This window comes from Arvicola amphibius, chromosome 8, assembly GCF_903992535.2.
Source record: "Arvicola amphibius chromosome 8, mArvAmp1.2, whole genome shotgun sequence".
In the NCBI taxonomy this organism is placed as follows: Eukaryota; Metazoa; Chordata; class Mammalia; order Rodentia; family Cricetidae; genus Arvicola; species Arvicola amphibius.
Window position 1 is genome coordinate 79765196 of NC_052054.1, and position 26300 is coordinate 79791495.

At 49.3% G+C, this 26300-nt stretch overlaps 1 protein-coding gene across 1 annotated transcript; it reads left to right on the top strand.

Moving 5' to 3' along the window:
* Positions 1–210: 210 nt before the first annotated feature.
* Nphs1 (NPHS1 adhesion molecule, nephrin) lies at positions 211–24173 on the top strand. Its single transcript, XM_038339964.1, has 29 exons — positions 211–310; positions 394–609; positions 684–806; positions 999–1127; positions 1566–1647; positions 2027–2130; positions 2715–2842; positions 2924–3095; positions 3268–3425; positions 3626–3770; positions 3867–3991; positions 5441–5627; positions 5732–5861; positions 6009–6181; positions 6997–7137; positions 7224–7364; positions 7914–8035; positions 10092–10263; positions 10344–10500; positions 10589–10740; positions 13678–13789; positions 13867–14048; positions 15866–15922; positions 18553–18672; positions 18792–18816; positions 18894–18982; positions 19558–19638; positions 20099–20214; positions 24042–24173. The coding sequence occupies exons 1-29, from the start codon at positions 211–213 to the stop codon at positions 24171–24173; spliced, it is 3771 nt and encodes a 1256-aa protein (XP_038195892.1).
* Positions 24174–26300: the final 2127 nt, after the last annotated feature.

The following is a 26300-nucleotide window of genomic DNA, read 5'->3' on the forward strand; positions in this document are numbered from 1 at the left end:
GAAAGCATTCATTTTTTAGTGCTTGGGGTTGGAACTCAGAGAAAGAACCTTTGGCAGGGCAAGCTAAGTGCAGAAAGACTAGGACAGAGACAAAGATGAGAGTCTAGAAAGAGAGAGAGAGAGAGAGAGAGAGAGAGAGAGAGAGAGAGAGAGAGAGAGCAGGAAACACACAGAAAGGCTCAGACAAGACAACAAACTATGTGGCTGGCGATGGGCACTAAAGAAGTCTCCCTCAGAGGTCCCGGGCTGACCGCAATACACAGGACTTCCAGCTTGACTCCCTTGCTGCTCATGGGAATGCTGACCACAGGTGAGTAGAAAGGCTGGACTTGTAGCCCATGGGCACTCAAGTGCCACCTCTGTCTCTTATTATCAATCTCCTTGTGTCCCCAGGCCTGGCCCAGTCACCAATCCCCACCTCGGTTTCTCGAGGCTTTTGGACTCTGTCTGAAAACCTGACGGCAGTGGAAGGGGCCACAGTTAAGCTGCGGTGTGGGGTCAGAGCCCCTGGCAGTGTGGTGCAGTGGGCTAAGGATGGGTTACTTCTGGGTCCAAACCCCAGGATCCCAGGCTTCCCGAGGTACAGCCTGGAAGGAGATCCTGCTAAAGGTGAGAGACCAGAGCCTGAGTCTTGAGCCGCTAGCAGAAGCTGGGGCCCTGACCGCAGAGCGCTCCATCTCCAGGTGAATTCCACCTGCGAATCGAAACCTGTGATCTCAGTGACGACGCGGAGTACGAATGCCAAGTCGGCCGATCGGAGATGGGTCCTGAGCTCGTGTCTCCCAAAGTAATCCTCTCCATCCTAGGTATGGGTGAGAGACTCCCCTCAGGGACCCACCAACCTGGGCTCCAGCCCCCTTCTTTCCTCTGACCCAGAGGTCCAAACTCCCAAGCCCCTCCACCTTGGGCTCTGGGTACTGTCTCATTTCTTGAACTCTTGGCCAAAACCGTCATATCCACCTCTCAGTAATGGTTAACCCCACTCCCTTTCTCACTAGTTCCCCCTAAGGTGCTCAGGCTGACCCCCGAGGCAGGAAGCACAGTTACCTGGGTGGCTGGGCAGGAGTATGTGGTCACCTGTGTGTCTGGAGACGCCAAACCAGCACCGGACATCACCTTTATCCGGAGTGAGTGTGGGACAGCACAATGTCGCTGAAATGGGAAAGGGTGCTCCTGCCCAGGGTGCCCCAAAATATGTCACCCCTGAGCACCACCCCAGGAAATGAGGCCAACACGGATGAAGAAGGAATGCTTTCCAGGAGAATGCAAGGCTGCTGATCTGGGGTAGGGAGAAGGTGTGAGCACTCAGGTGAGCTAGGGGTGCCAATGGCTATGCAGGAATAAGAAGCCGCTGATGGGGCAGGGTGAGGAGAAAGAGAGGCCCCTGATGCAGTCCTAAGAACCACAGAACTCAGGGGATCCTGGGTGTGTGGGAGGACAGAACTGGCACCCCAGCTTCTTGTCCTCCAGAGCCAGTATGAAGGGAGAGCCTTGTCCACCCTGAGCACTTCCAGGGCATGGAGAAAACCCCAGCATCTCTCTACCCTGCTTTCTGTTGCCCCAAGGTGGACACACGGTACTGGACGTCTCCTATAACGTGAATGATGGATCCGAGGAGAAGCTCTTCATCACAGAAGCTGAAGCCAGGTGTGCAGGCTGGGGTTTTCTCCCTGTCCCCCGATCTCCAGGTTGTCCCTCATGAGTTCCAGAACCTAATAATGCAAGTTGAGAAACTTGAGTTGTGGGAATACCTGGGACCTGACTCTTCACCCTGACTCTCAAAGCTTCTTGATGGTAACCCCAGTTTGTAGGTGTAGAGTAAAAATATTTAGTTTGGGTGAAGACCTTGGGCACCCCTATTCTTATTGTCGAATCTCTAAATCTCTCCCAGGGAAGTCCAGCTCTTAGAATAAATCAGTATGGAGGCTTGGCCAAGTGTGGGAGTTTGGGATGCTCTCCTCTTTATCCTGGCTCCTTAAATTTCAGGTGATGACTGACTGCAGAAATCTCTGTTTTTCCAAGCCAGGGTGACACCCCAGAGCTCAGATAATGGGCAGTTGCTATTCTGTGAGGGGTCCAGCCCAGCTTTGGACATTCCCATCAAGGCTTCCTTCACCATGAATATTCTGTGTAAGTGAGGGTAGAGATAGTTGTGGGCATGGAGGACGGACATCCCAGCAGGATTTGGGAGCACGGGGGATTCAAGAATGGCAGAAGTTTCAAGCATTATCACCAGCCGTGCTGTTGCAGTGTGCCTGTAATCCCAGCCTTGGAGGGTAGAAGCAGAAAGAAGGTAAGGCCAGCCTGGGTTGTTGAGGGCTGGGCATTGCAGCTCAGCGGGAGAACCGAGCCCCAGATATGCAATGACCCAGATTTCAGAGCCAGCCCTGAAAACAAAAAGCAGGCATTCGAGAGAAATTTAAGATTTTTTATTTTTATTATATCACAATTATTTTATTATTATGGTGGTGGTGGTTGTGGTTGTTGTTATTGTGTCTCTGTGTGTATGTGTGTGCATGCGCATGCCAAGTGGAGAAGTCAGAGAACATCTCTCAGGAGTTAGTCCACTCCTTCTACCATGTAGGTTCCAGGAATGGGAGTCAGGTTCTCCTGAGCCACCTCCCTCACCCACGGGAGGAAACTGAGAGCAGGTTATGGGGCCCAGAGAGAATAGATGGGCCTCCCAGGCTCACTGAGTGGCCCCTGCTATCCAGTCCCCCCAGGACCTCCTGTCATTGATTGGCCAGGCTTGGATGAGGGGCATGTGCGGGCAGGGCAGAACCTGGAGCTGCCCTGCATGGCCCGAGGTGGAAATCCACCTGCTACCCTGCAGTGGCTGAAGGTGAGGGTGGAGGCTGACATGGGGGGAAGGACAGGGACCAGGAGCTGGTGCCGAGATAACAAAATTGGCTTCTGTGTCCAGAATGGTAAACCAGTGTCCATAGCTTGGGGCACAGAGCATGCTCAGGCCGTGGCCCGCAGCGTGTTGGTGATGGCTGTGCAGCCTGAAGACCATGGAGCCCGCCTCAGCTGTCTGTCCTACAACAGCGTATCCACAGGGACCCAGGAGCGAAGCATCACACTGCAGGTCACATGTGAGTCCAGCTCTCTGCCTCAGCCCATGACCAGAGAGACCTCTGTGCCTTCACGTCAGGCCTGTCTGATGCCAAAGACCTCACTGTCGGTCCCCTGCCCCCATTTGCCTGAGCTGGTCTGTGAAGACCCCAGCCTGGACCCCTGTCTTACGCTGATTCATCTGTCATTCAGTTCCCCCCAGTGCCGTCACCATCCTGGGATCTGCATCCCAGTCTGAGAACAAGAACGTGACCCTTTGCTGCCTTACGAAGTCCAGTCGCCCCCGAGTCCTGCTGCGATGGTGGCTGGGTGGGCGACAGCTGCTGCCCACGGATGAGACAGTCATGGATGTGAGGATGTGGGAGATGATGGTTTGGTATCCCCTGAGGCCCTGGACCCTGAGGAGCCCAGACTGAGGGTCCATCTCCTGGGTCTGACGGAAGAGGGTGGGATTGGCTCATGTGCCCCTGCTTTGGTCTGGTGGACTCAGGCCTCTGCTACCATGACTGGGGGCTTCGCAGTCCCCAAATCTGAAGTTCCCTCCTGCCAGGGCCTGCATGGTGGCCACATCTCCATGTCCAATCTGACACTCTTGGTGCGGAGGGAAGACAATGGCTTGTCTCTCACCTGTGAGGCCTTCAGCGATGCCTTCAGCAAGGAGACCTTCAAGAAATCACTCACCTTGAATGTGAAATGTGAGCTCTAGCCTAGAGAATCCTCAGGTATCACAACCCTCATCCTGAGGCTCCAATTCAGACAAAAATGTCTTCTCTTTCCCTGTCTCTCACTAGACCCTGCCCAGAAGCTGTGGATTGAGGGACCCCAAGAGGGGCAGTACATTCGTACTGGGACTCGGGTAAGGCTGGTGTGTTTGGCCATTGGAGGCAATCCAGACCCCTCCCTCACCTGGCTTAAGGTAGGTACCAAGCAAGAGTCCCTCCCTTCCTTCCTCCCTTCCTGGCTTCAATTTCCCTGTGTATCTGTTCGTATGTATGTGAGAGTGTGTGTGTGCAAGGGTGTGCAAGGGTGTGCAAGAGCAAGCACACACGTTACTAAGTCTATCTTAGACCCTCTTTTCTTTCCTAAGACAAGATAAGTAGTCCAGGCCAGCCTTGAACTTTGTTTTTTTGTTCAAGACAGGGTCTTGTTATACAGCCCTGGCTGGCTTAGAACTTAGTCTGTAGACCAGACTGACTTCAAACTCAGAGATCCACCTACCTCTGCCTGTATTAAAGGTGTGTGCCACCAACCCTGCCTAGGTTTGAGTATATCATCCCCTTGTCCCCTCCACCCCCTCAACACATAGAGAAAGCCATAATCTAGAAGGAATGTTAGAGACTATGAAAAGACACAAATGTCATAAGAATTAATGAAACCCAGGGAAGTTCTGGAAAATCTGGAAAAATAATTCCAAGATAAAAAAAGGAACTTTGGATCAAGATAGAAAATTCTAGAGATAAAACAATTATAGTTTCATTCATATTAAAAATTAATATTAAAAAATAAAGAAGAACAGAGAGAAGGGAGAGAGCGGTGAGGAGAGAGACAGAGGCAGGGAACCTAAGGTAATATTGGAAATTAGGGAAAAGGTCAGAGAAATTTGGGGGGAGAGTGGAAAGTTTCTGAAATTTTGAAGTTTTATTACTTTCTATGGATATTTTGCCTGCGTATGTGTCTGCAAACCACATTCGTGCCTGGCACCCTTGAGGACAGAAGAGAGTGTCAGATCCCCAGGAACTGGAGTTACAGACAGCTGTGAGCTGCCATGTGGGTGCTGGGAATTGAACCCAGGTCTTCTGGAAGAGCAGTCAGTGTTCTTAACTGCTAGGCCATCTCTACAGCCCAAGAGTGGAATTAAAAAAAAAAAAAAAATCCCGGCAGGGAGAGGTGGCTCACTGGTAATCCTAGCTTTTGGGAGTGAAGGCAGGAGGATCAGGGGTTCAAACTCATCCTCAGCTACCTAGAGAACTCACTTCGAGGTCATCCTTGGCTGCAAGGGATCCTGTCTTATGTAAAACAAGGCAAAAACAACAGAGGCAAAGAAAACTGAAGGGCTCCTCCGCCGGGCCTGGGAATTTCAAGGGAGTTTCCTGGCACACAGCGTTCTGTAAATATCACAGTAATGGTTTTGGGGGTGTGGAGCCTGCAGCAGGAAGTGGGCTGGTGAAGTCGGGGGTGGAGGGGTGCACACAATAGGGATTAGGGTCCCCAAACAATCAAGGCAGGCAGGAGAGTCTAGGACTGGGGGGAGCTCAATTCCAGTCCCTACTCCTTTAAGGTAATGGGGTATCAGCTCTTGGAGGCGCCTTTATCACACAACGGCCCTGTCTGGGCTGGCAACCACCCACGCTCTTTGGGTCCTCAGGACTCACGCACGGTGAGCGAGCCTCGGCAGCCCCAGGAGCCCCGGCGTGTGCAGTTGGGCAGCCTGGAGAAGTCTGGCAGCACTTTCTCCCGCGAGCTGGTGCTGGTCATAGGACCGTCGGACAACCGAGCCAAGTTCTCATGCAAGGCGGGTCAGCTCAGTGCTTCCAGGCAGCTGGAGGTGCAGTGTGAGCTCACAGGCCGGGGTTGGGTGGGGGTGCGGGAGGGAGTGGTATAGACTCGCAACCTTGTAGCCCAGGATCCTCAACCTCTGAATCTCTAATCCATTAAGTCCCCCCAACCAACCTGACCATCCTGGCCAACTCTTCCACGCTGCGCCCAGGTGACGCCTTGAACTTGACCTGCGTCAGCATCAGCAGCAATCCCCCAGTTAACTTGTCTTGGGACAAGGAAGGAGAGAGGTGAGCTTACAGGAGGCCCCACCCCATCCGGGTTCCATCCTCTCCCCATCCCAACCTCTCTCCTCTGTGCCCTAACCGACTGGCCAAGGGCCTTGTACCCACACCTGACTCTGCCGGGTCCTCACCCGACTTCCAAAACTTGCACAGGTTGGAAGACGTGGCTGCCCCGCCCCAGAGCGCTCCGTTCAAAGGTTCTGCTGCATCCAGGAGTGTTTTCCTTCGGGTGTCATCCCGAGACCACGGTCACCGGGTGACCTGCCGAGCCCACAGCGCTGCACTTCGTGAAACCGTGAGCTCCTTCTACAGCCTCAACGTGCTGTGTAAGTGCTCAGGCCCGGTCCCGCCCCTCCCGCCCATCCCTTGCAGACTCCAGCTAAGGGAGCCTTCACCTCTACCCAGAGTCCTAACTTCCCCCTCCCTCCTTTAGGCAGGCCTCAGGCTGGCCCCAGCTCCAGTCCATGCTCTCCATGCTCACTTGTATCCTAGCTGCTCTTTTTGCAAAACTGGATCTTCATTTGTCAATTTAAAATAATTTTCAATTTCTTACTATGTACTCCTGGCTGACCTGGAACTCAATATATAGAATAGGAAGGCCATGAACTCGCAGCAATCCTCCTGCCTCTGCCTCAGGAGTGTTGCTATTGCAGGCTTGAACTACCATGTCTGGTTCTGCACATTTTTTGCTTTTTTTTTTTTTTTGTGGTAGAGGTGAGTTTTGTTTGCTTGTTTGCTTTTTTAGATGGGGTCTCACTGTGTAACTCTGGCTGGCCCCTGGGACTCATGGAGATTTGCCTGTCTCTGCCTCCCAAATGCTGAGATTAAAGGCATGTACTGCCTCGTTCGGCTTGGATTTTTTTTAAATTACATTTGATTGTTGTGTGTGCTTTCCCGCATGCCTGTGCCTCGGTGAAGGAGTGGAGGAAGTTTCTCACCTCCCACCATGGGGTTTCCGGGTATTGGACTCAGGTCCCCAAGTTTGTCAGTAAGCTCCTTTCCCCTGCTGAGCCGGGTCACCAGGTTTTGGCTTCTATCCGCAGCTTTGTCTAACAGTTACCCTGTCCACGACCTTAGTCCTGGCCACGACGCTATCTTTAACCCTTTACCAACTCTCACTTTCTGGGGCGCCCCTCTGAAGACCCTCCGGAGTTCCTGGGGGAGCAAGTGTTGGTAGTGACCGTGGAGGAGCAGGGCCAGGCGCTGCTGCCTGTGTCGGTGTCTGCTAATCCGGCGCCGGAGGCTTTCAACTGGACCTTCCGAGGCTACCGCCTCAGCCCAGGTGGGGTGTGGGCCTGAAGAATGGTGCAGATGGGAGAATGGGCGGGCCTTCCACACTCCAGTCCTTACGGCGCTGGCCTTCCCCAGCTGGAGGTCCCCGGCATCGCATCCTGTCCGGCGGAGCTCTAAAGCTGTGGAATGTGACCCGAGCTGATGGTGGCGTCTATCAGCTACACTGCCAGAATTCTGAGGGCACTGCCGAGGCGCTCTTGAAGCTGGATGTGCATTGTGAGCCCCCGCAGAAACCTGGGGACCGAGGGTTTCCAGGAGTCGGTCTTACCGTGGAAATCACGCCCACTCAAGGGACCTTGCCCATCCTGGAGTTCCCTTCTTGTGAAAGGCCCACCCAACCAGGGATACCCACCCTAAAGCCCTCCCCTTTGGAAAGGTCTTGCTTTGTGGGCTAGGGAGACCCAAAGTGGAACCTGCATAGAGAGCGAGGTCTACTTACTTGGGAGTTCCTCCATCCAGGAAACCAAGTTCTCTCAAACCCCACCCCAACACTGTTCTGGTACACCACCACTCCCAACACACACACACACACACACACACACACACACACGCACACACGCACACACACACACAAACACACACACACCTGCACCAGACTCTAATAATCACAAAGGCACAACAAGGGTGAGGATAGCCACTCTGAGAACTGTACCCCTCCGTACCATTCCAGACACCTCTAAGACACCCTCCTCCTGGAGGGTTCCCCCACCTCAGCAGGACCTGCCAGGGCCTAAGTGCCTTCTCCAAATCCCTGTCTCCCACTAGACACTCCCACCATCCGTGCCCTCCGGGACCCGACCGAGGTGAATGTCGGGGGTTCTGTGGACATAGTCTGTACCGTGGATGCCAACCCTGTCCTCCCAGAGATGTTCAGCTGGGAGAGACTGGTAAGTACCTTGCCTTTGGCGAGTGGACATGGAGCTAGGACGGTGTAGTCTCTTGGCTATGAGCACCTTAGGAGGGGATGCCACTTGTGTGAAGCCGTATGTGACTATGCAGGTCAGGGTATCTTTAAAGAACTGGTTTTGGTGAATGTCAGGTGAATGAGAGAATGGCGTGTGTGTGTGTGTGTGTGTGTGTGTGTGTGTGTGTGTGTGTGTGTGTGTGTGTGTGTGTGTGTGTGTGTGTGTGTGCACAGATGAACCAAAAGTGTGTGGGTGATGATAGGTGGCTCCGTGCTTGACTGAGACAGGATTAGAAAGGAGGCGGGTCCCGGGAGAAGTCAGGAAGAATGCGACGGCACTGACATCAATGGGGAGGCGGGTATATACAAGTAAGTAGGCACACATACTTATGAATGTGCACACAGAGGAGGGGAAGATATCACGAATGTGCAGAGAGCTGCAGGGTGAATAGCTTGACCTGGGCAGGTGAGGTGGGGCAGTGTGGCGTGAGTTCAATCCCCAGAGCCCATGGTGGACGGAGCAAACTGACAACAACTCACTTGTGTGCTGTTGTATGTGTGTGCCTGCACTCATACACATGCATCGTGCATACGTACCCACAATGAATGATAAAGAAAGTTTACGCCGGGCAGTGGTGGTGCATGCCATTAATCCCAGCACTCGGGAGGCAGAGGCAGACGGATCTCTGTGAGTTCAGAGGCCAGCCTGGTCTACAGAGTGAGTTCCAGGACAGGCTCCAAAGCTACAAAGAGAAACCACGTCCCAAAATAAAATTGCTGGGCGTTGGTGTCACACGTCTTTAATCCCAGCACTCAGGAGGCTGAAATGGGTGCTGTGAGTTCAAAGCCAGCCTGATCTACAGAGCAAGTTCCAGGACAGGCTCTAAAGCTACAGAGAAACCCTGTCTCAGAAAGAAAAGAAGAATGTTTAAAGTTGTAAGGGAAGAGAACAAACACATGGTTTGTGGAACCAGTGGGTGAGTGAATGGAAAGATAAACGAGTGGGCAGGCAGATTCTGTTTTCTGTTCTGTGGTTTGCTTGTTTTGTTGCTGCTGTCTTAAATTTTTGTATTGTGTGTGTGCACAGTGACCACGTGCTGTAGTACACGTGTGAAAGTCAGAAGACACGTGTGAAAATCAGTGGTCTCCTAATAACTGGCTCGCAGGAAGAAAATTCACATCATTAGGTTCAGCCTCAGGTGTCTTTACCCCCTGAGCCACCTCGAAGACTCATTGTTTTTGAGACGGGTTTCATGCAGTGGTTCTTAGCTTCCTAAGGCCGCGACCCTTTAGTATAGCTCCTCATGTTGTGGTGACCCCCCCCCCCAGTCATAACATTATGTTGTTGCTACTTCACACTGTAATTTTGCTGCTGTTATAAATCTTAGTGTAAATATCTAATATGCAGGATGATGCGCAACCCCTGTAAAAGGGTCATTTGACCCCCAGATTGGGAACCACTGGTGGTGTAACTCATGTTGGCCTCAAGCTTGCTATGAGGCTGAGGCTTGAATTACTCCTGACCTTCCTGCCTCCAGCCTTCAGTGCTAGGACAAGCCCGTGCTACCATACTAGGACATATATATTTGAGAGAGGGTCTTGATATGTAGTCTAGCCTGTCCTAAAACGTGTTATGTAGTCCAACTTGGCTCTGAACTTGGGATTCTCTTACTTCTTCCTCCCAAGAGCAAGTAAACCACCATATGAAGCTCAGTCAATTTATTTTTTACTGCTTGAGACTGAACCCAGTGCTTTGAGCATGCCAAGGAAATGCTTCCCCACTAAACTGCACCCCGAGTCTACAGTTGGTTCCAAGTATGATGAGTGTTTAGACAAATGTACAGCTGGGTGATTGGCTGCACTGGTGATGAATGGATGGACTAGATTAGTGGTTGTGAGGATGACAAGAAACATCATCACCTCGTTGACTCTGCGGGAGGAGATTGTAGCTGGGAGAATGAAGCTACAGATGGGTCACAGTTTCGGGAGGGTGTTCCGAGGGCAGACTGGGAACAAGCTCCTGTATCTTGGGATGCTAGGGGGAAGATGAGGAAGATCGGAGCCTGGATGACATGGAGATGGTGTCAAAGGGACCCACGGGGCGTCTGCGGATTCACCAGGCCAAACTGTCACAGGCTGGTGCTTACCAGTGCATTGTGGACAATGGGGTGGCGCCGGTGGCAAGAGGGCTGGTCCGTCTGGTTGTCAGATGTGGGTAACTTCAAGGTCTGCCCATGGCCTGCTACGCCCACCTTTCCGCAGTCCCCACCCTGATCCTTCAATTGTCTTAGTTGCTCCTCAGGTGGATCATCCAACTCCCCTGACGAAAGTGGCTGCAGCTGGGGACAGCACCAGCTCAGCAACCCTCCACTGCCGGGCCCGAGGTGTCCCCAACATCGACTTCACTTGGACCAAAAACGGGGTCCCTCTGGATCTCCAAGATCCCAGGTGAACCTGGGGATAGCCAGGTCGTGCCCCGGCTCTGGCATCCAACCCTGGTTTTCCTTTCTAAGTCCAACCGCGGCCCTCTCTTCAGGTACACAGAGCACAGGTACCACCAGGGTGTTGTCCACAGCAGCCTCTTGACCATTGCTAACGTGTCCGCAGCCCAGGACTATGCCCTCTTCACTTGCACGGCCACCAATGACCTTGGTTCGGACCACACCAACATCCAGCTCGTCAGCATCAGTACGATGGGAGCGGCTGGGGAATGCTGGGGATGGCGATTCGCCAAATTCCTGGTTGAGCAGAGCCAGGAAGTGTTTCTGATCTCTGAAAGGTGTTCATGTGTGAGAATGGAGTTTTGCTTTGTTGAAACGAGGTCTTGATATATAACTCAGGTTAACTTCAGACCCAGGTAACCCAGGTAACCCAGGATAACATCAGGTTTGCTATGTAGCCAACCCTGCCTCAAAATGGCAATCCTTCTGACTTAACTGCCAAAGGACTAGGATTACAGTTGAGAGTCACCAGGTGTAGCTGGTTTGTTTTATTGTGGGCTGGGGGTGCAGGATGTAAGATCCAGGGCCTTGAGAATGTTGGGTAGGTTCTTTATTGCTGAGCTACCCCTTAAACAGGGGATACAGCTCTTTCTCCTCGAATGACTGTGTAGAGATGTTAGATTTGTACCTCACTGGTTCTGTTTCGACTCCATACTGATTGATAAGCCTGTCACATTCCTCTCTCTGGAGGGAGGCAGCTTCCATCAGAAGCATGTGGTTTGAGAGTGCGGAAGGGAGGTAATTCAGGTGTCATCACCAAAGATGTGAGGTTAGAACAAAAGCCGTGTGTGTGTGTGTGTGTGTGTGTGTGTGTGTGTGTGTGTGTGTGTGTTCTTCTACTCCCTGAAACAAATCTGTGGCTTCTTATGGTCCTTTTTGTTTGATTTTAATTTTTGAGATAGAGTCTCATTATATAGCCTTGGCTGGCCTGGGACTCACTATGCAGCCAAGGCTATACTCAGACTCATAGAGATCTGCCTGCCCTGCCTCCCATGTGCTTGGGTTAAAGGTGTGCACGCCGTGTCCCACACTAATGGTTCTTTTGTGGTCATGAAAAGCCGTGTTCCAGAGAGATGGAAAGTGGGTGGCTTGGTGGGCACGTTGTTGTCGTTGTTGTTTTGAGGCAGGGTTTCTCTGTGTAACAGTACTGGATGTTCTGAAACTTACTTTTGTAGACCAGGCTGGCCTTGAACTCACAGAGATCCACCTGCCTCTGCCTCCCGAGTGCTGGGATTAAAGGTGTGCACCTCCACTGCCCGGCTTAATGGGCATGTTCTTATTGATGGTGAACCATTAACATTCTGCCTTGTTGTCCTAGGGGTCATGATGTAAATGCATGATGTAGCCTACTTAGGGCTGTGGATTTTGTCTTGTTTTTTCATTTTGTTGGTATTTTTGTAATTTAAAATGGTCACCATGAAGAAGGCTAAAATATCTTGTCATGTTCCTAAGTTCAAGAAGTTTGTGGGCAGTTTGAGAGATGTCTGAGTGGTTGAGAGCACTGGTTGCTCCTACAGAGAACCCCGGGTTCGATTCCCAGCATCCACAGGGTGGCTCACAGCCTTCTGTAACTCTGGTTCCAGGGGATCTAGCGCCCTCTTCAGGTCTCTACAGGAACCGCATGCATGTGCTCCACACACACGCAGGCAAAGCGCCTATGCACATAAAGTAAAAATAAATAGCCAATCTTTAAAGGGAAAGAAGAGGAAAGGAGCTGATGACATACCTCAGGGAGGAATTGATTTGCGTTGACTAAGCTTAGCTGAGGAGCAGATGAGAGTGACAGTGGCCTCACTGGCTGTGTACCCGAGATCAACTTCGAATTCCTGGTCCTCCTGCCTCCACCTCTGGGTAATAGGATTGCAGGTGGGTGCCACCATGCTGGGCTTATGAAAGGCTGGGGATCAAACCCAGAGATCGGCCTTCTGCAACATATGTGGATGTTAAAAAAAACACCCTGCCAACCGAGCCATGTTTGCCTCCAGCTGGACACATCTTCAGTAGGAGTGAATCAGCAATATATACTAAATAAGATGGCTTGTTTAAAAACCAGAAACATATATAAAATTAAAATTTATGACTGGAACCAGTATAACGATACACACCTGTAATCCCAGAAGCCGAGAAGCTAAGGCCAAAGGATCAAAATGTTCCAGGCTAACCTAGGCTACCTATGAAGACCCTATCTACAGACCCCTGTTTATAGGTAGATAGATAGATAGATAGATAGATAGATAGATAGATAGATAGATAGATAGATAGATAGATGGATGGATGGATAGATGGATAGATAGATGGATAGATAGATAGATAAAAGTTTAAAAAAAACAGTTGGGGAGCTGGTGAAATGTCTCGGTGTGTAAGAGCATTGACTGCTCTTCCAGAGGACCTGAGCTCAATCCACAGCACCTACATGGTAGCTCACAGTCATCTACAATGGGATCTGCTGCCCTTTTCTGGCTTGCAGCTGTACATGCAAACAGAACACTCACATAAAAAGTACACAAATAAATTGAAAAGTTTTAAAAATCACCTGGGCCAGTGAGATGGCTCAGAAGGAAAAGCTTCTTATTGTCAAGGCTGGTGACCCAAGTTCCACCCCTGGAGCCCTCATGGTGACAGATGAGAACTGACTTTCACAAATAGTCCTCTGACCTCCACAACACACACACACACACACACACACACACACACACACACACAAATAAATACATAGAATATAATTAAAAATGTTTGAAGCTGAGTGTGGTGGTACACACCTTTAATCCCAGCACTGGGGAGACAAAGGCAGGTGGATCTCTGTGAGTTCCAGGTCAGCCAGGGCTACAAAGGGAGACCTTGTCTCAAACAAACAAACAAGGAGGGAAGAAAATGTGGTGGGGAGGATTGCCCTCCCCACGCACTTCGCTGGAAGAGAACTTGGGGTTTTTGCATTCAGTGTTCAAGGTGATTTTTTTAAGTTCATTTATTTTAATTCTATGTGTGTGTGTGCTGTGTATACATGTATACCTGTGAACTACTTTTGTTCCAGGTACCCGTAGAGTTACAGGTGATTGTGAGACTCTGGAAGGAAGCTTCTAGACTCCTTTTGTATTCCCTAACAATCTCCCCTTTCTCTCCCAAGGCCGCCCTGACCCTCCTTGGGGACTGAAGGTGGTGAGCACAACCCCTCACTCAGTGGGGCTGGAGTGGAAGCCTGGCTTTGACGGGGGTCTGCCTCAGCGGTTCCAGATCAGGTGGGGCCTCCACCGAGGCAGGAGACGCGGGCCAGACAGTGGAGAGAGACACTTGGCTGACTTGTTTCCCCTCACAGGTATGAGGCCCTCGAGACTCCAGGATTCCTCTACATGGATGTCCTGCCACCCCAGGCCACCACCTTCACGCTGACTGGGCTGAAGCCTTCTACGCGATACAGGATCTGGCTGTTGGCCAGCAATGCCCTTGGGGACAGTGGATTGACTGACAAAGGGATCCAGGTCTCCATCACTACCCCAGGTAGGAAGAGGCAGTCTTGAGCAGGGGAGAGTTTTGCCGGTTTTTGGACAATTTGGGGGATGGTATAGCAAAGTGGAAGCTGTTATTTCTCCTACTCACAAATCAAAGAACTGAGACCCAGGGCAGTCAAGCAAATTGACCAAGGCCACACAGCTAGGAGCAGCTGGAGGTAAAAGCCTTGAACTCAGGCAGGGATGGGCTCTAGGACCAACTTTGAGCCACGGGTCTGTAATGACTGGGGAAAGGGAAAACAGGGAGATTCTTGTTTTGTTTTTCAGACAGGGTCTAACTGTGTACCACTGGCTAACCCAGAATTCACTATGCAAACCAGGCTGGCCTAGAATGCACAGCCACCCACCTGCCTTTGCCTCCTGTGTGCTGGGATTGCGGGTGTGCACCACCGCCACCTACCCAGCTAAACATGCTTTCCTCCCAGAGCTCTCCGCTCAGGTTTCTGGAAGTAGGTTCCTCTCGCGGTTGCGAGGATTAAAGGAAGTTACTTTCCTTATGTGCTCCTTGGACAAAGCAAAACTATGACCTAAATGTAAAGGAAATGTCCCCGCTCTGCTTCAGCTTGCTCTGGACAGGAGCGCCTCCAATTCTGTCTTCCTCTAAGGGATCAGCACTCCTACAGGTCCCCCACCCGCCCCCCGCCATGAGCTCCTTACATTCCAGTCTTCACCCTTGAATACTAAAACACAGATGGTGTTCACCTCTCTACTCCAGTTTTCTGATTTATAGCTCTGCCCGTGGACCTCCAACGGAGACGAATATCTTTAAAATATTTGTTTTCAAATTTATTTCTTCTATTTTAAGGAATTCTTGATTTTTATTTTTAAATATTATTTATTCTTAAAACTTTTATTTGCCTGGGTGTTTTGCCTGCTTGTATGTATATTCATTCTGTGTGCGCCTGATACCAGCCAAGGACAGATCTCCTGGAACTGGAGTTACAGGTGGTTGGGAGCCACCGTGTGGGTACTGGAACTGAACCTGGGTTCTCCGGAAGATCAGTCACTTTGCTTGCCTGCTGAGCCAACTCCCCCACTGTCCCATATTTTAATTCATTATATCTTTTAAATAATTACATCATTTCCCCCCCTTTTCTCTCCTTTCTCCAAACAAACGCATGGCCTCCTTTTTTTAAAATTATTGTTCCTACTTACATACCTACATATTAATGCAGAAGTGTATCTAAGCTATTTTAAATGCTTTTATATTTACGTATTTATGTGCGTGTGTTCGTGCATACAGGCAAACATGTCACCGCATGGCTGTGGAAGTCAGAACAATGTGCAGGAGTCATTCTGTCCTTCCACCAATGTGGGAGAGAGAGAGGTCGTCGGGCTTGATGCAAATGCCTTTACCCACGAGCCATCCCCCCCCCCACATTGGTAATTCACATTAGAGGAACATGCACACTATAAAACGCTAATTAATAATTCACTGTGATTATTGGCACAGGACTGCTGTAGTATGTTGTCCTTAAAACGTCACTGAGAGGGCTGGGGAGTTGATTCAGTCACTAATAGCACCTGTTACTCTTGCGGGGAGTCTGGGTTAGGTTCCAGCACCCACATGGTGACTCACAGCCATCTGAGCACCAGGCATGCACATGGTACATATGCATACATGTAAGCACAACACTGATGCACATAAAAAACAAATCTTTTAAAAAAGCAATAAAACAAAACGTCCCTAAGAAGTCATGTGTCATTCCCATGATCTTTTAAGTCAGCTGAAAAGCTTAGGAAGCAAAGGGATCCTTCAGGCTTATCCGATTCCCCGGTATTAACTTAATCTCTCTCCACCCGCAGGCCTGGACCAGGCTCCTGAAGACACAGACCACCAGCTGCCCACAGAGCAGCCTCCAGGCAAGTGCCCCCCACCCCCTCCCTTGTGCCCATCGCTGCCAAAGACTTAGCTGTCCCCCTGAAGGTCCCCACAGGTCCCTTTCCTTCTTTCCTAAGCTGGTTTAGCTCTTTTTGTGCAATGCTGGGATCAAACCATGCCTGCACACACCATGCAACCACATTGCCCCAGTTCCAGTTTCTTTTTGTTTTTGAGACAGGGTCTTGCCATGAATTTGTAGTAATCTCACCCCAGTCTTCCAATGCTGGATTTACAATGAGCCCTCGTGCCTGGCATAATTTAGTTTAATGCTGTATTGCATAGCCTTACAGGTGTGTAGTTGCGTGCGTGCACACGTGTGGTGTGTGTGTGTGTGTGTGTGTGTGTGTGTGTGTCCTCTGGCATGAATGCAGAGGCCTGAGGATGACATTGGAAGTTCTCTATCACTCTTTGCCTTGGTCCCCTGAGACAGGGTCTGTCTGTGAATCTAGAGATAGCTCTGTTTTCTTTTCTTTTTCTTTTTCTTCTTCTTTTGTTTTTGTTTAGTCAAGACATGGTTTCTCTGTGTATCTCTGGCTGTCCTGGAATCACTAAGTAGACTAGTCTGGCCTTGATCACAAAGATCTGCCTGCCTTTGTCTCCCTGTATTAGGATTAAAGGCATGTGTGAATACGTGTGTGTGTGTGTGTGTTTGTGGCACCACTGACTGGCCTGTTTTATTTTCTTAAGATGTAATAATCATTATTATTTTTATTTTTAAGACATGTGTGTAAATGACAGGTTGTGTGGGTGCCCATAAAGGCCAGAAGAGGTCATTGGATTCCCTGGAGTTAGAGTTAGGGGAAGTTGTGAGCCACGGAATGTGGGTGTTTGAACCAAACTCAGATCCTCTGAGCCATCTCTCCAGCCCCCTCTGCCTGATTTTTTTTTTTTTTGCTTTTGTGTTTACTTTTTTTTTTCTGAGACAAGGCTTCTCTGTGTAATCTTCCTGATTGTCCTGGAACTCTCTCTGTAGACCAGGTTGGCCTCGAACTCACAGAGATTTACCCGCTTCTGCTTCCCAAGTGCTGGGATTAAAGGCATATGCTCCCACTACCAGACTGACTGATCTTTTTTTTTAACCTGAGAGTCTCCTATCCCCATCCTACAATACACCTTCTCTTTATATCCCCCCTCTCTTACACACACACATACACACTCACATGCATGCACATACACACACAGGCACTTTCTCATACACAGGCACATATTCTCCCTTCCTAACACACACACTCTCTCACACACACTCACATGCATGCACATACACACACAGGCACTCTCTCATATACACACACTCACGAACACACACACTTGCATGCACATACTCACACACATGCACACATTCTCTCTAACACACACGTACCATAGCCATCTTAGCTAAAGCAGTGACCGCAGCCTCAGTGAGACACTGTCCCAAAGAATCAAGACAGGAGCCAGGGAGACGGTAGAGAATCCAAGTTCAGTTCCTGATCCCACATCAGGTGGCTCACAGTCATCCATAGCTCCAGTTCCAGGGGATCCAGCACCCTCTTCTGGCCTCCTGTGGGCACTGCACACACACACTGTGTACATACTTACATACAGGCAAAACACTCATCCACATAAAACAAAAATAAATAAATCTTAAAAACTAAACTAGGAGCTGAAGAGATGGCTCTGTGGTAAGATCACCAGCTATTCTTCCAGGACCTGGATTTGACTCCCAGCACCCACGTGGCTCACTATCATCCATTACTCCAGTTCTAGGGAGTCTGATGCCTTCTCCTGACCTCCACAGGCACAAGATGCACACTCATGATGCACATACATATATGCAGGCAAAACATTTAAACATATGAAATAAATAAACTGATCTGACATTTATATATATGCTTACGTATATATGTATATATGTGTACATGCATACATGTGTGCATGTATATGCTACGTGTGTATATATGTATATGTTGTGTGTGTGCACATATGTGTATGTATATATATGTGTGTATGCATATATGTATATATTTTTTAAAAATAAGGCAGAGGGCAGTAGAGGAAAACACCCACATGGACCTCCACCTCCCACACATGGACAATGCACATGTGCTCATGCATACGCTCCCACACATCACAAATAGGTCATTTTTGATGGGGTGGAGCAGGAGTCCTGGACCTGGCTCCTTTGACCGTGGAGACCTCTGCTGGTGTCAGTGAGTTACTGCTGTCCTCACTTGACAGAGTACCTGACAGGACTCAGGAGAAGGAAGGATTTGTTTCAGCTCATGGTTTTGGAGGTGTCAGTTCACCATGGGGCACAGCTCAGTTCACACCGTGGAGGACAAAAAGCTAAGGGAGAAAGAATGTCCATGCTCAGGCCAGCTTCCTCCTTCCCTCTACTGATTCTCTCTGTGTTCCCAGCCTGGGGACATGGTGCCACCCATGCTTAGGCCTGGCTCCCCCCTCTCAGTTAATCCATTACACAGTGCTGTCACCCAAAGTGCTCTCGCTGAACCCATCTTCTGGGTGACTCAGGCGCAGTGAGGTTAACGCTGACAGTCCTTCAGTCAGGGACCGGCTTTCTCAGAACCATGCACCCAGGTCTTGGGGTTCACCAGGGTGCATCTTCCTTTCCCAGGACCCCTGATGCTGCCCCTGCTGCCCGTGCTGTTTGCGGCTGGTGGTCTTCTGCTGCTGTCCAGCGCCTCCTGTGCTGGGGGACTCCTCTGGCGGCGGAGATTGAGGCGCCTTGCTGAGGGTGAGGAGAGGGCTCCCTCACTGCCAAGCTGGAGTCAGGATGGGTGGGACAGCACAACTCTGCCCAGCAGGTCCGCGGGCATGAGCAGAGTCTCTGAGGCCAACTTTTTCCTGTTTCAGAGATCTCAGAGAAGACAGAGGCAGGGTAAGCGGGAGAGCTCGGGAGTGCCGGACGGGTGGCAGACTCAGTGCCCATTTTCATCTATACTTTCGTCCTGGAAGGTCGGAGGAAGACCGAATTAGGAATGAGTATGAGGAGAGTCAGTGGACTGGGGACCGGGACACAAGAAGCTCCATGGTGAGTGAGGGTGGCCCGGCAGCCTCCAGCTCAGCTCAGGCTAATCACTGTCATCTCCTGGAACCAGCAAGTCAAGGGAAATGACCTTGTTTACTAGTTTTGTGTGTTCATGTGTGTGTTCATGTGTGTTCACGTGTGTTCACGTGTGCACATGTGTTTTTCAGGTGTCTCTGTGTTCATGTGTGCATGTGCATGTGTGCGCATTCATGTGTTCACACATGGGTGCATATGTTCATGTGTGCATATGTGTTTCTGTGTGCACATGTATATCCATGTGTGGCTCATATATGTGTTTGTGTGTGTTCGTGCATGTATGTTCATATGTGCACGTTCGTGTATATTCGCATGTGTTCATGTGTGCCCATGTGTGCCCATGTGTGTGTATTCATGTGTTCGCTGTGTGTTCGTGTGTGTACATGTGTGTGCTCGTGTATGTGTTTGTAGGGCATGTGTGCACGTGCATGGATGTGTTTGTTTGTGTTCGTGTGTGTGCATGCTCATGTGTGTGTTCATGTGCAAGTGTGTGCATGTTTGTGTTCATGAATGTGTTCATGCATGTGCATGTGTATGTGTGACAGGTCAGCACAGAAGTGGACCCACATTACCACTACATGAGGGACTTCAGCCCCCAGCTTCCCCCCACACTGGAAGAGGTGTCTTATCACCAAGGTGAGTCGTGACCACACCAGGACTCCCCGTTTCCAGGTACCCTGACATCTGAGCTGGGCCCTCTGATATCTTTTCCTTCCAAGCTCTGTTAGCTACTTCTGTATTACTATGACCAAAATACCTCAGAGGACAGCCCGAGGAGGCCAGGATTCTATTGCCTCACTTCAGAGGGTTCTCTCCATGGCTGCTTGACTACATGTTTGTGTGGCCCAGGAGAGCTGCTCGTTTCATGGCAGACAGGAAACAGAGTGAGCCACACAGGAAGGGGACCAGAGGCAAGAGAGCCCTCCCCCCAAGGACACATCCCTGTGACCTGCTTTGTCCAGCCAGGCAGGCATTCCCTCCCCTGAAGTTTCAAGAACCTCCCAGACTAGCACCACTAACCGTGGCTCGAACCCTCAGCATGTGAGCCTTTGAGGGGGACACTTTCCCTCCCCAATACTAACGTCTGCAACTCCAGCCTCCACAGGTATTGAATATGAAGACACAGCTTTCCCTGGACACCTCTACGATGAGGTGGAGAGAGCCTATGGCCTGCCTGGGGTCTGGGGACCCCTCTATGATGAAGTCCAAATGGTGAGGAGATTCTATCACCAGGTTGTCTGGGCTGAAAACCCAGCTCCTACTGTGCGTATCAGTTAGGATGCACAGCTGTGACAAAGAGACCCAGCCTCAATGCAGTGGTAGGAGGAGCCAAAGTGATACACCTTGATCTAGGAATGGTTGTGCATGCCAGAGAGGAGGAAGGTGTGGGGGGAGTATAAGGCCAGCCTTAACCACATAGTGGGAGTCTGTCTTCTCCAAGGAAAAAGCTAAGGTCTTTCTCGTGTAGCTGCCCAAGTGGAGTCCCACTGGACCCAGTGACTTAGAACCCAGGTTCTAAGTCTCTCCCTGGTTCTCTCCCTGGATTCCTGTCATTCTCTAATATACCCATTGCTTGGGTCTGCAGGCATAGGTCAGCCTAATGGGGGTTGGGGGATCAGTCAGCTAGAGGAAGACAGAGAAAGAAAGTGCCAGAGAGACCCAGAAATGGTCACCCTCCCCTCTGCTCTCTTCTGATTGGCGGGAACATGATCACATGGCTGTGTCTAGCCACAGAGACTGGGAGCTGTTGTCTACAGTTCTGCCACTGTGGGAGAAGGAAGGGGTGTGTTTCCTTGGACCATTAGCCATCTCTACCACACCAGTTAAGTTGCTAGAAAGAAAGCATTTTTAAGAACTAGTTTTTTTTGTTTTGGTCAGGCAGTGGTGGCACATGCCTTTAATCCCAGCACTTGGGAGGCAGAGGCGGGCAGATGTCTGTCAGTTCGAGACCAGCCTGGTCTACAAGAGCTAGTTCCAGAACAGGCTCCAAAGCTACAGAGAAACTCTGTCTTGAAAAACAAAACAAACAAACAAAAAAAAGAATGAATTTTTTTAATGTCATGTGTGCATGCATTTTGTGTATATATGGATGGGCATGCATGATGCACATGCCAATGTCAGAGGACAATTCTGTGGAAACCACCAGACTTTCATGACATATGCTTTCACCCGCAGAGCCATCTCGTTGGTCTGAGGAAGGATGTCTTTGATTCACTCAGCTGAAAAGCTACATGCTAGAATTGTCTTTGGGCACAACTAGACTCAGAATTTCTCCCTAAACATCTCCCGGTAGAGCCAGCTTTCCATCCCGTTAGATTTGAAATCTTCAAAGAAAGAGAATAACTCTTTTCCAGGTAGTTCCCAATGCACGGTGCAGGCATACACTGGTCTGCTTTTGGCCACACACACATGTTGCTGAGCCAAGCACTAAGACATGATAGACTATACCAATTGGTTTTGGAGATTTTGTTTTGAGACAGGACTTCATATAGACCAGACTAGATTTAACTTGTTATGTAACTTAAGATGACTTTGAACTCCTACTTGCCCGGTCTCCATCTCCCAAGTGCTGGCATTACCCATGTGAGCCATCACATCTAGCGTATTTATTATACTACCTGGATAAGCCTGTGTCGGTGTTCATCTACAGGGTCGGAGAGTTACAGGTCAATGCTATTCCGTACTCTGGGCTGAGAGTAGGAGAGGACAGAGAACTCAGGATGGAGTGAGGATGATGGCTTGGCAGGTGCCAATTACAGACAAGCACTTCGACCTCCCACCACCCACTCACACCCAGGGAGATGAGAAACACGCTGATGTTCAAACTGCGTACAGTTATATCTGCCTGTCTTCCAATACTCAAAAGGACTAGCAGTTTAAATAAAAGCCTGACTCTCTCCTGAGCCTGACGACTCTGGGCCGAGGATCTCTCTTGGTGACAACGTCAATTCCAGGCACAGGTCTCAGATTGGACGATCCCAGTCTCAATGACAGGGCGGCTGAAGCGCTGTTCGTGGTGCTGGACCTTATGTTCCCTGGGAAACGCTGGTGGGTCTGGAGAACGTTTTGCGTTTGGGGGGACTTACGGTCTTCCTTTAAGATTTTCGTCGCTGTCACAGGGTAGAAGCAGTCCCAGCATATGCATATACGAACCCACCAGGCTACCCGCCTCTGTCTCCAGAGTGCTGGGATTAAAGGCGTGCGGGCATACGTCACCATCACCCAGTGAATTCTAGTTAATTTTTTTCCAGTTAATTATTTTTAAAATATTTATTTTTTATTTATTATGTATACAATATTCTGTCTGTGTGTATGCCTGTAGGCCAGAAGAGGGCACCAGACCCCATTACAGATGGTTGTGAGCCACCATGTGGTTGCTGGGAATTGAACTCAGGACCTTTGGAAGAGCAGGCAATGCTCTTAACCTATGAGCCATCTCTCCAGCCCCTTTCCAGTTAATTTTTATGCTTCACAAATGCTATCATTCTCTTATTTTTCCTAACTATTTATTTATTTGATTTTTAGAGACAGGGTTTCTCTGTAGCTTTGGTGCCTGTCCTGGAACTCCCTCTGTAGATCAGGCTGGCCTTGAACTCACAGAGATCTGCCTGTTTCTGCCTCCCAAGTGCCTTGGTTAATGGTGTGTACCACCATAGCACAGATTCCTAACAATTTATAATTATCAACCTATTTGTAGCTCCTGGGTAACGCAAAAACAGATGAGGTGACTGTATTTATCTCACGGGCCAGTGCTGCTCCAAGTTTGCTAAACTCAGCGTTCATTTTCTCTAAGTCTTAAAACAGAGCACACCTCCAAAAAGGGCCAACCTATGTGACCTGTGTGAGTGATGTGCATGTGTGTGGAGGCCTGAGGGCAGCTTGTAGAGATTAGTTCTCTCCTTCTGCCACATGAGTCTGCAGACTTGAGCACAGGTTTCGAGGCTTGGTGGCAAGTGCCTTTGCTTTCCGAGCCATCCCACTGTTCCACACATCTTTACAAATCCAACGTCTCTCTATATAGTGAAGACTGGCCTTGGACTGGCAATCCCCCTCCCTCAGCTTCAGAGAGCACTGAGGTCACCGTTGTATGTCCCCGCACCAGGCTGTCTTCCATTTTGATGGGGAAAGGTGTTGGGAGTCATGAGACAAACAGAACTGAGACTCACATCCTGCAGAAGCCTCAGCTGACATCATGAGAGTTGTTCTTGTTATCCACTTCAGTTATTTATTACTTATCTATTTATTTGTTTATTTATTTATTTATTGCGGCAAGGTCTTTCTCATTCTGCAGCCCAGGCTGACCTTGAACTAACAGCGATTCTCTTGCCTCAGCCTTCAAAATACTGGAATTACATGGTTGAGTCACCACATCTGGCCCTCAGCTACTCTTGTTGTTGTTGTTGTTGTTTTGGGTATGGGTGTTTTGTCTGTGTTTTATCTGTCTATCCATTTACCTTTTGTCTCCCTATGTAGAGGCCAGGGTAGCTCTTAACTCAAAATCCTCCTGCCTCAGACTCCTGGGTGCTAAGATTATAGGCATGTGCTACCACATCCAACTTTAAACCTTAATTATAGAGAAGATCCCCACACAAGGAAGTGATTATAATGAGCCATTTTCACAAACTCCTGTCTATTTATCTCCTAGCTTCAGCAGAATCCGCCCTCACCCCACCTTGACTTTTCTCAAATTTCACCTTCAGACAGACAGGTAGAGAACTTTTGAGGTGGGATGGGTTCTTGTTATGTAGCCCTGGCTAGCTTAGAAGTCACTATGTAGCCCAGGCTTTCCCCAAACCCAAAAGAAGAGCCTCGAGGGCACTAGAATTACAAGCTTGAGCCACAATGACTGTTTATAATGGCTCTGGTTCTGTTTTGGTTTCAACAGCACCAGGGATTGCACAGAAGCCTTGTGCATGGCGAGCAAGTGTGTTAAATCTCAGGCTTAGAAAAAAGCTCAACGGGCCGTGTGTCCTCCAGAGCTAGAGTGATGTCCCTCAGGACGTCTCTCTGTGGCTCTGACTCCACTTCTTGTCCATTAGGACCCCTATGACCTTCCCTGGCCTGATGTCAAGTATGAAGATCCAAGGGGAATCTATGATCAAGTGGCAGCAGACCTAGGTGCTGTGGAGCCTGATTCTCTACCCTTTGAGCTGAGGGGACATCTGGTCTGAGAACCTTCATGACACCCATTTCCTGCAGCCAGGGTATGTCTTGCTCCACGGGCCCTGCATGTTCCTTTCCTGCAGCCAGGGTATGTCTTGCTCCATGGGCCCTGTGCATTCCTTTCTTGCTGATCTTTCAATGAGCACCACACTGCATGATGCTAACACATGGTTTCTTTTTCAGGAGAAGACATGAGGGAATGTGTGAGTGACAAGAAGATTCAAGTTGACATCTGGGATAAGCAAGGCTCCTTTTATAGGAATGAAACTTCTCCAAAGGGACAGAGCCACTTGGAAACGACATCTGAACAATGAAAAGCCATTTTAAGAATCATTATGCTTTTCAAAAGTAAAACTTTTAGAAGTAGAGAAGACCTATCAAAATCCCATCCAGAGCCTAAGGACATGCTCAGTGAGTGAGCGTATGCATTAGCATGTGTGAGGTTCTGGGCTACAGGCTGCAGCCAGCCCTGGCACTACATATATATACAAACCTGGGCATAGTGCCCACCCCTGTCATTCCAGCCCTTCAGGAGGCTGAGACAGGAGAAGCACAAGTTCAAAGTCAGCCTGGGACACTAAAGCGCAGGGGCTGAAAAGATGGCTCAGGGGTTAAGGGCTCCACCAGCAGCTACTGCTCTTGCCATAGGACCTGAGTTTGGCTCCCAGCACCCAAATCAGGTGACTCACCCATGTGTACATACCAACAGATAGATACATACATATGCACACAATTAGAAATAAAATAAATCCAACCTGTGTGGTGTCCCACAACCTTAATTCTAGGACTTAGAAGTAGAGGCGGGTGGCTCTCTCTAAGGCTGAGGCTCACTACCTAGTGAGCTCCAAGCTACAAAGTAAAACATTGACTCAACACAACACTTTTAAAAGCCTCAAAATTAAGAGGTGTGTTGTGGAGATAGCTCAGGTGATGTGGGATTCCCCTCTGTAAGCTAGGTGGGGGAAAATAAACTGAATGCTTAGAGAAAGAAGGCAGAGGCAGGAAGAAGCCATGTAGCCCCACCAGAGACAGATGCTGGATGGAACTTTACCCAAAAAGCCACAGACATGTGGCAATACACAGAAATTAATAGAAATGGGTTAATGTAAAATATAAGAGCTAGCTAGCGATACGCTTAAGCGATTGGTCAAGCAGTGGTTTAAATAATATAGTTCCTGTGTGGTTATTTCAGGAGTCTGAGTAGCCAGGAATGAACAGCCTCTGACAAAACTCAGTGGTAGAGCCCCTGCCTAGAATCCCCCAGTGAGGGGCTGGGGTGGCTCAGTGGTAGAGCCCCTGCCTAGAATCCCCCAGTGAGGGGTTAGCGTGTAGCTCAAGGGTAGAGCTTTTGCCTGGCATGCACAAGGCCCTGAATTCAATCCTTAGTTTAACAAAATCAAAACAAAACCCCCAGTTCATTTTGAGTTCGGTTAATATTAATTAGCTAATAACTATAGATCATTGCCAGATCTTAGCTGTTTTGTTTTATTTTCACAGTCTGTGAAATGTGTATAACTGAACGCAAACAGGAACCGATTCCAGCAAAAGACTATAGACGTGAAAGAATGCCCGCTCACGGTTTCATTCGTGGGCAAAGCTTAGGACCAGGCACTAATATGTATTTAGGATTAGAGGGTCTGGTAGCTTCAATTTATCTTCAAAATAGAAAGAGGCACATTTATAGAGACTGAAAAGGGTAAGGTCAAACCTCAATGGTGACACTGGAGGAATGTGGGAGATGCAGAATAAAAGTCAAAACTAAGGAGCTGATGTAATGGTGAACGATGACATCACAGAAACAAAGACGGGTGTGCAGCTGGGCCTCGGGGGCTGTGCAGTTCTAGGTGTCCCATCTTGGGAGGAAACGTCACACACTTATTTATTTATTTGTGTGTACTGTGTGCATGCTCGTGTACTCAAGAATATCTGCCACCCCACACCTATGTGGAAGATAGATAATTTTTTTGTAGACCTTGCTGGCCTTGTACTCACAGAGATCCACCTGCTACTTCTGCCTTCTCGATGCTGGAATTAAAGACATGTACTACCATTCCTGGCATGCTTTCCTTAGATAGATAGATAGATAGATAGATAGATAGATAGATAGATAGATATAAATAGATAGATAAATGATA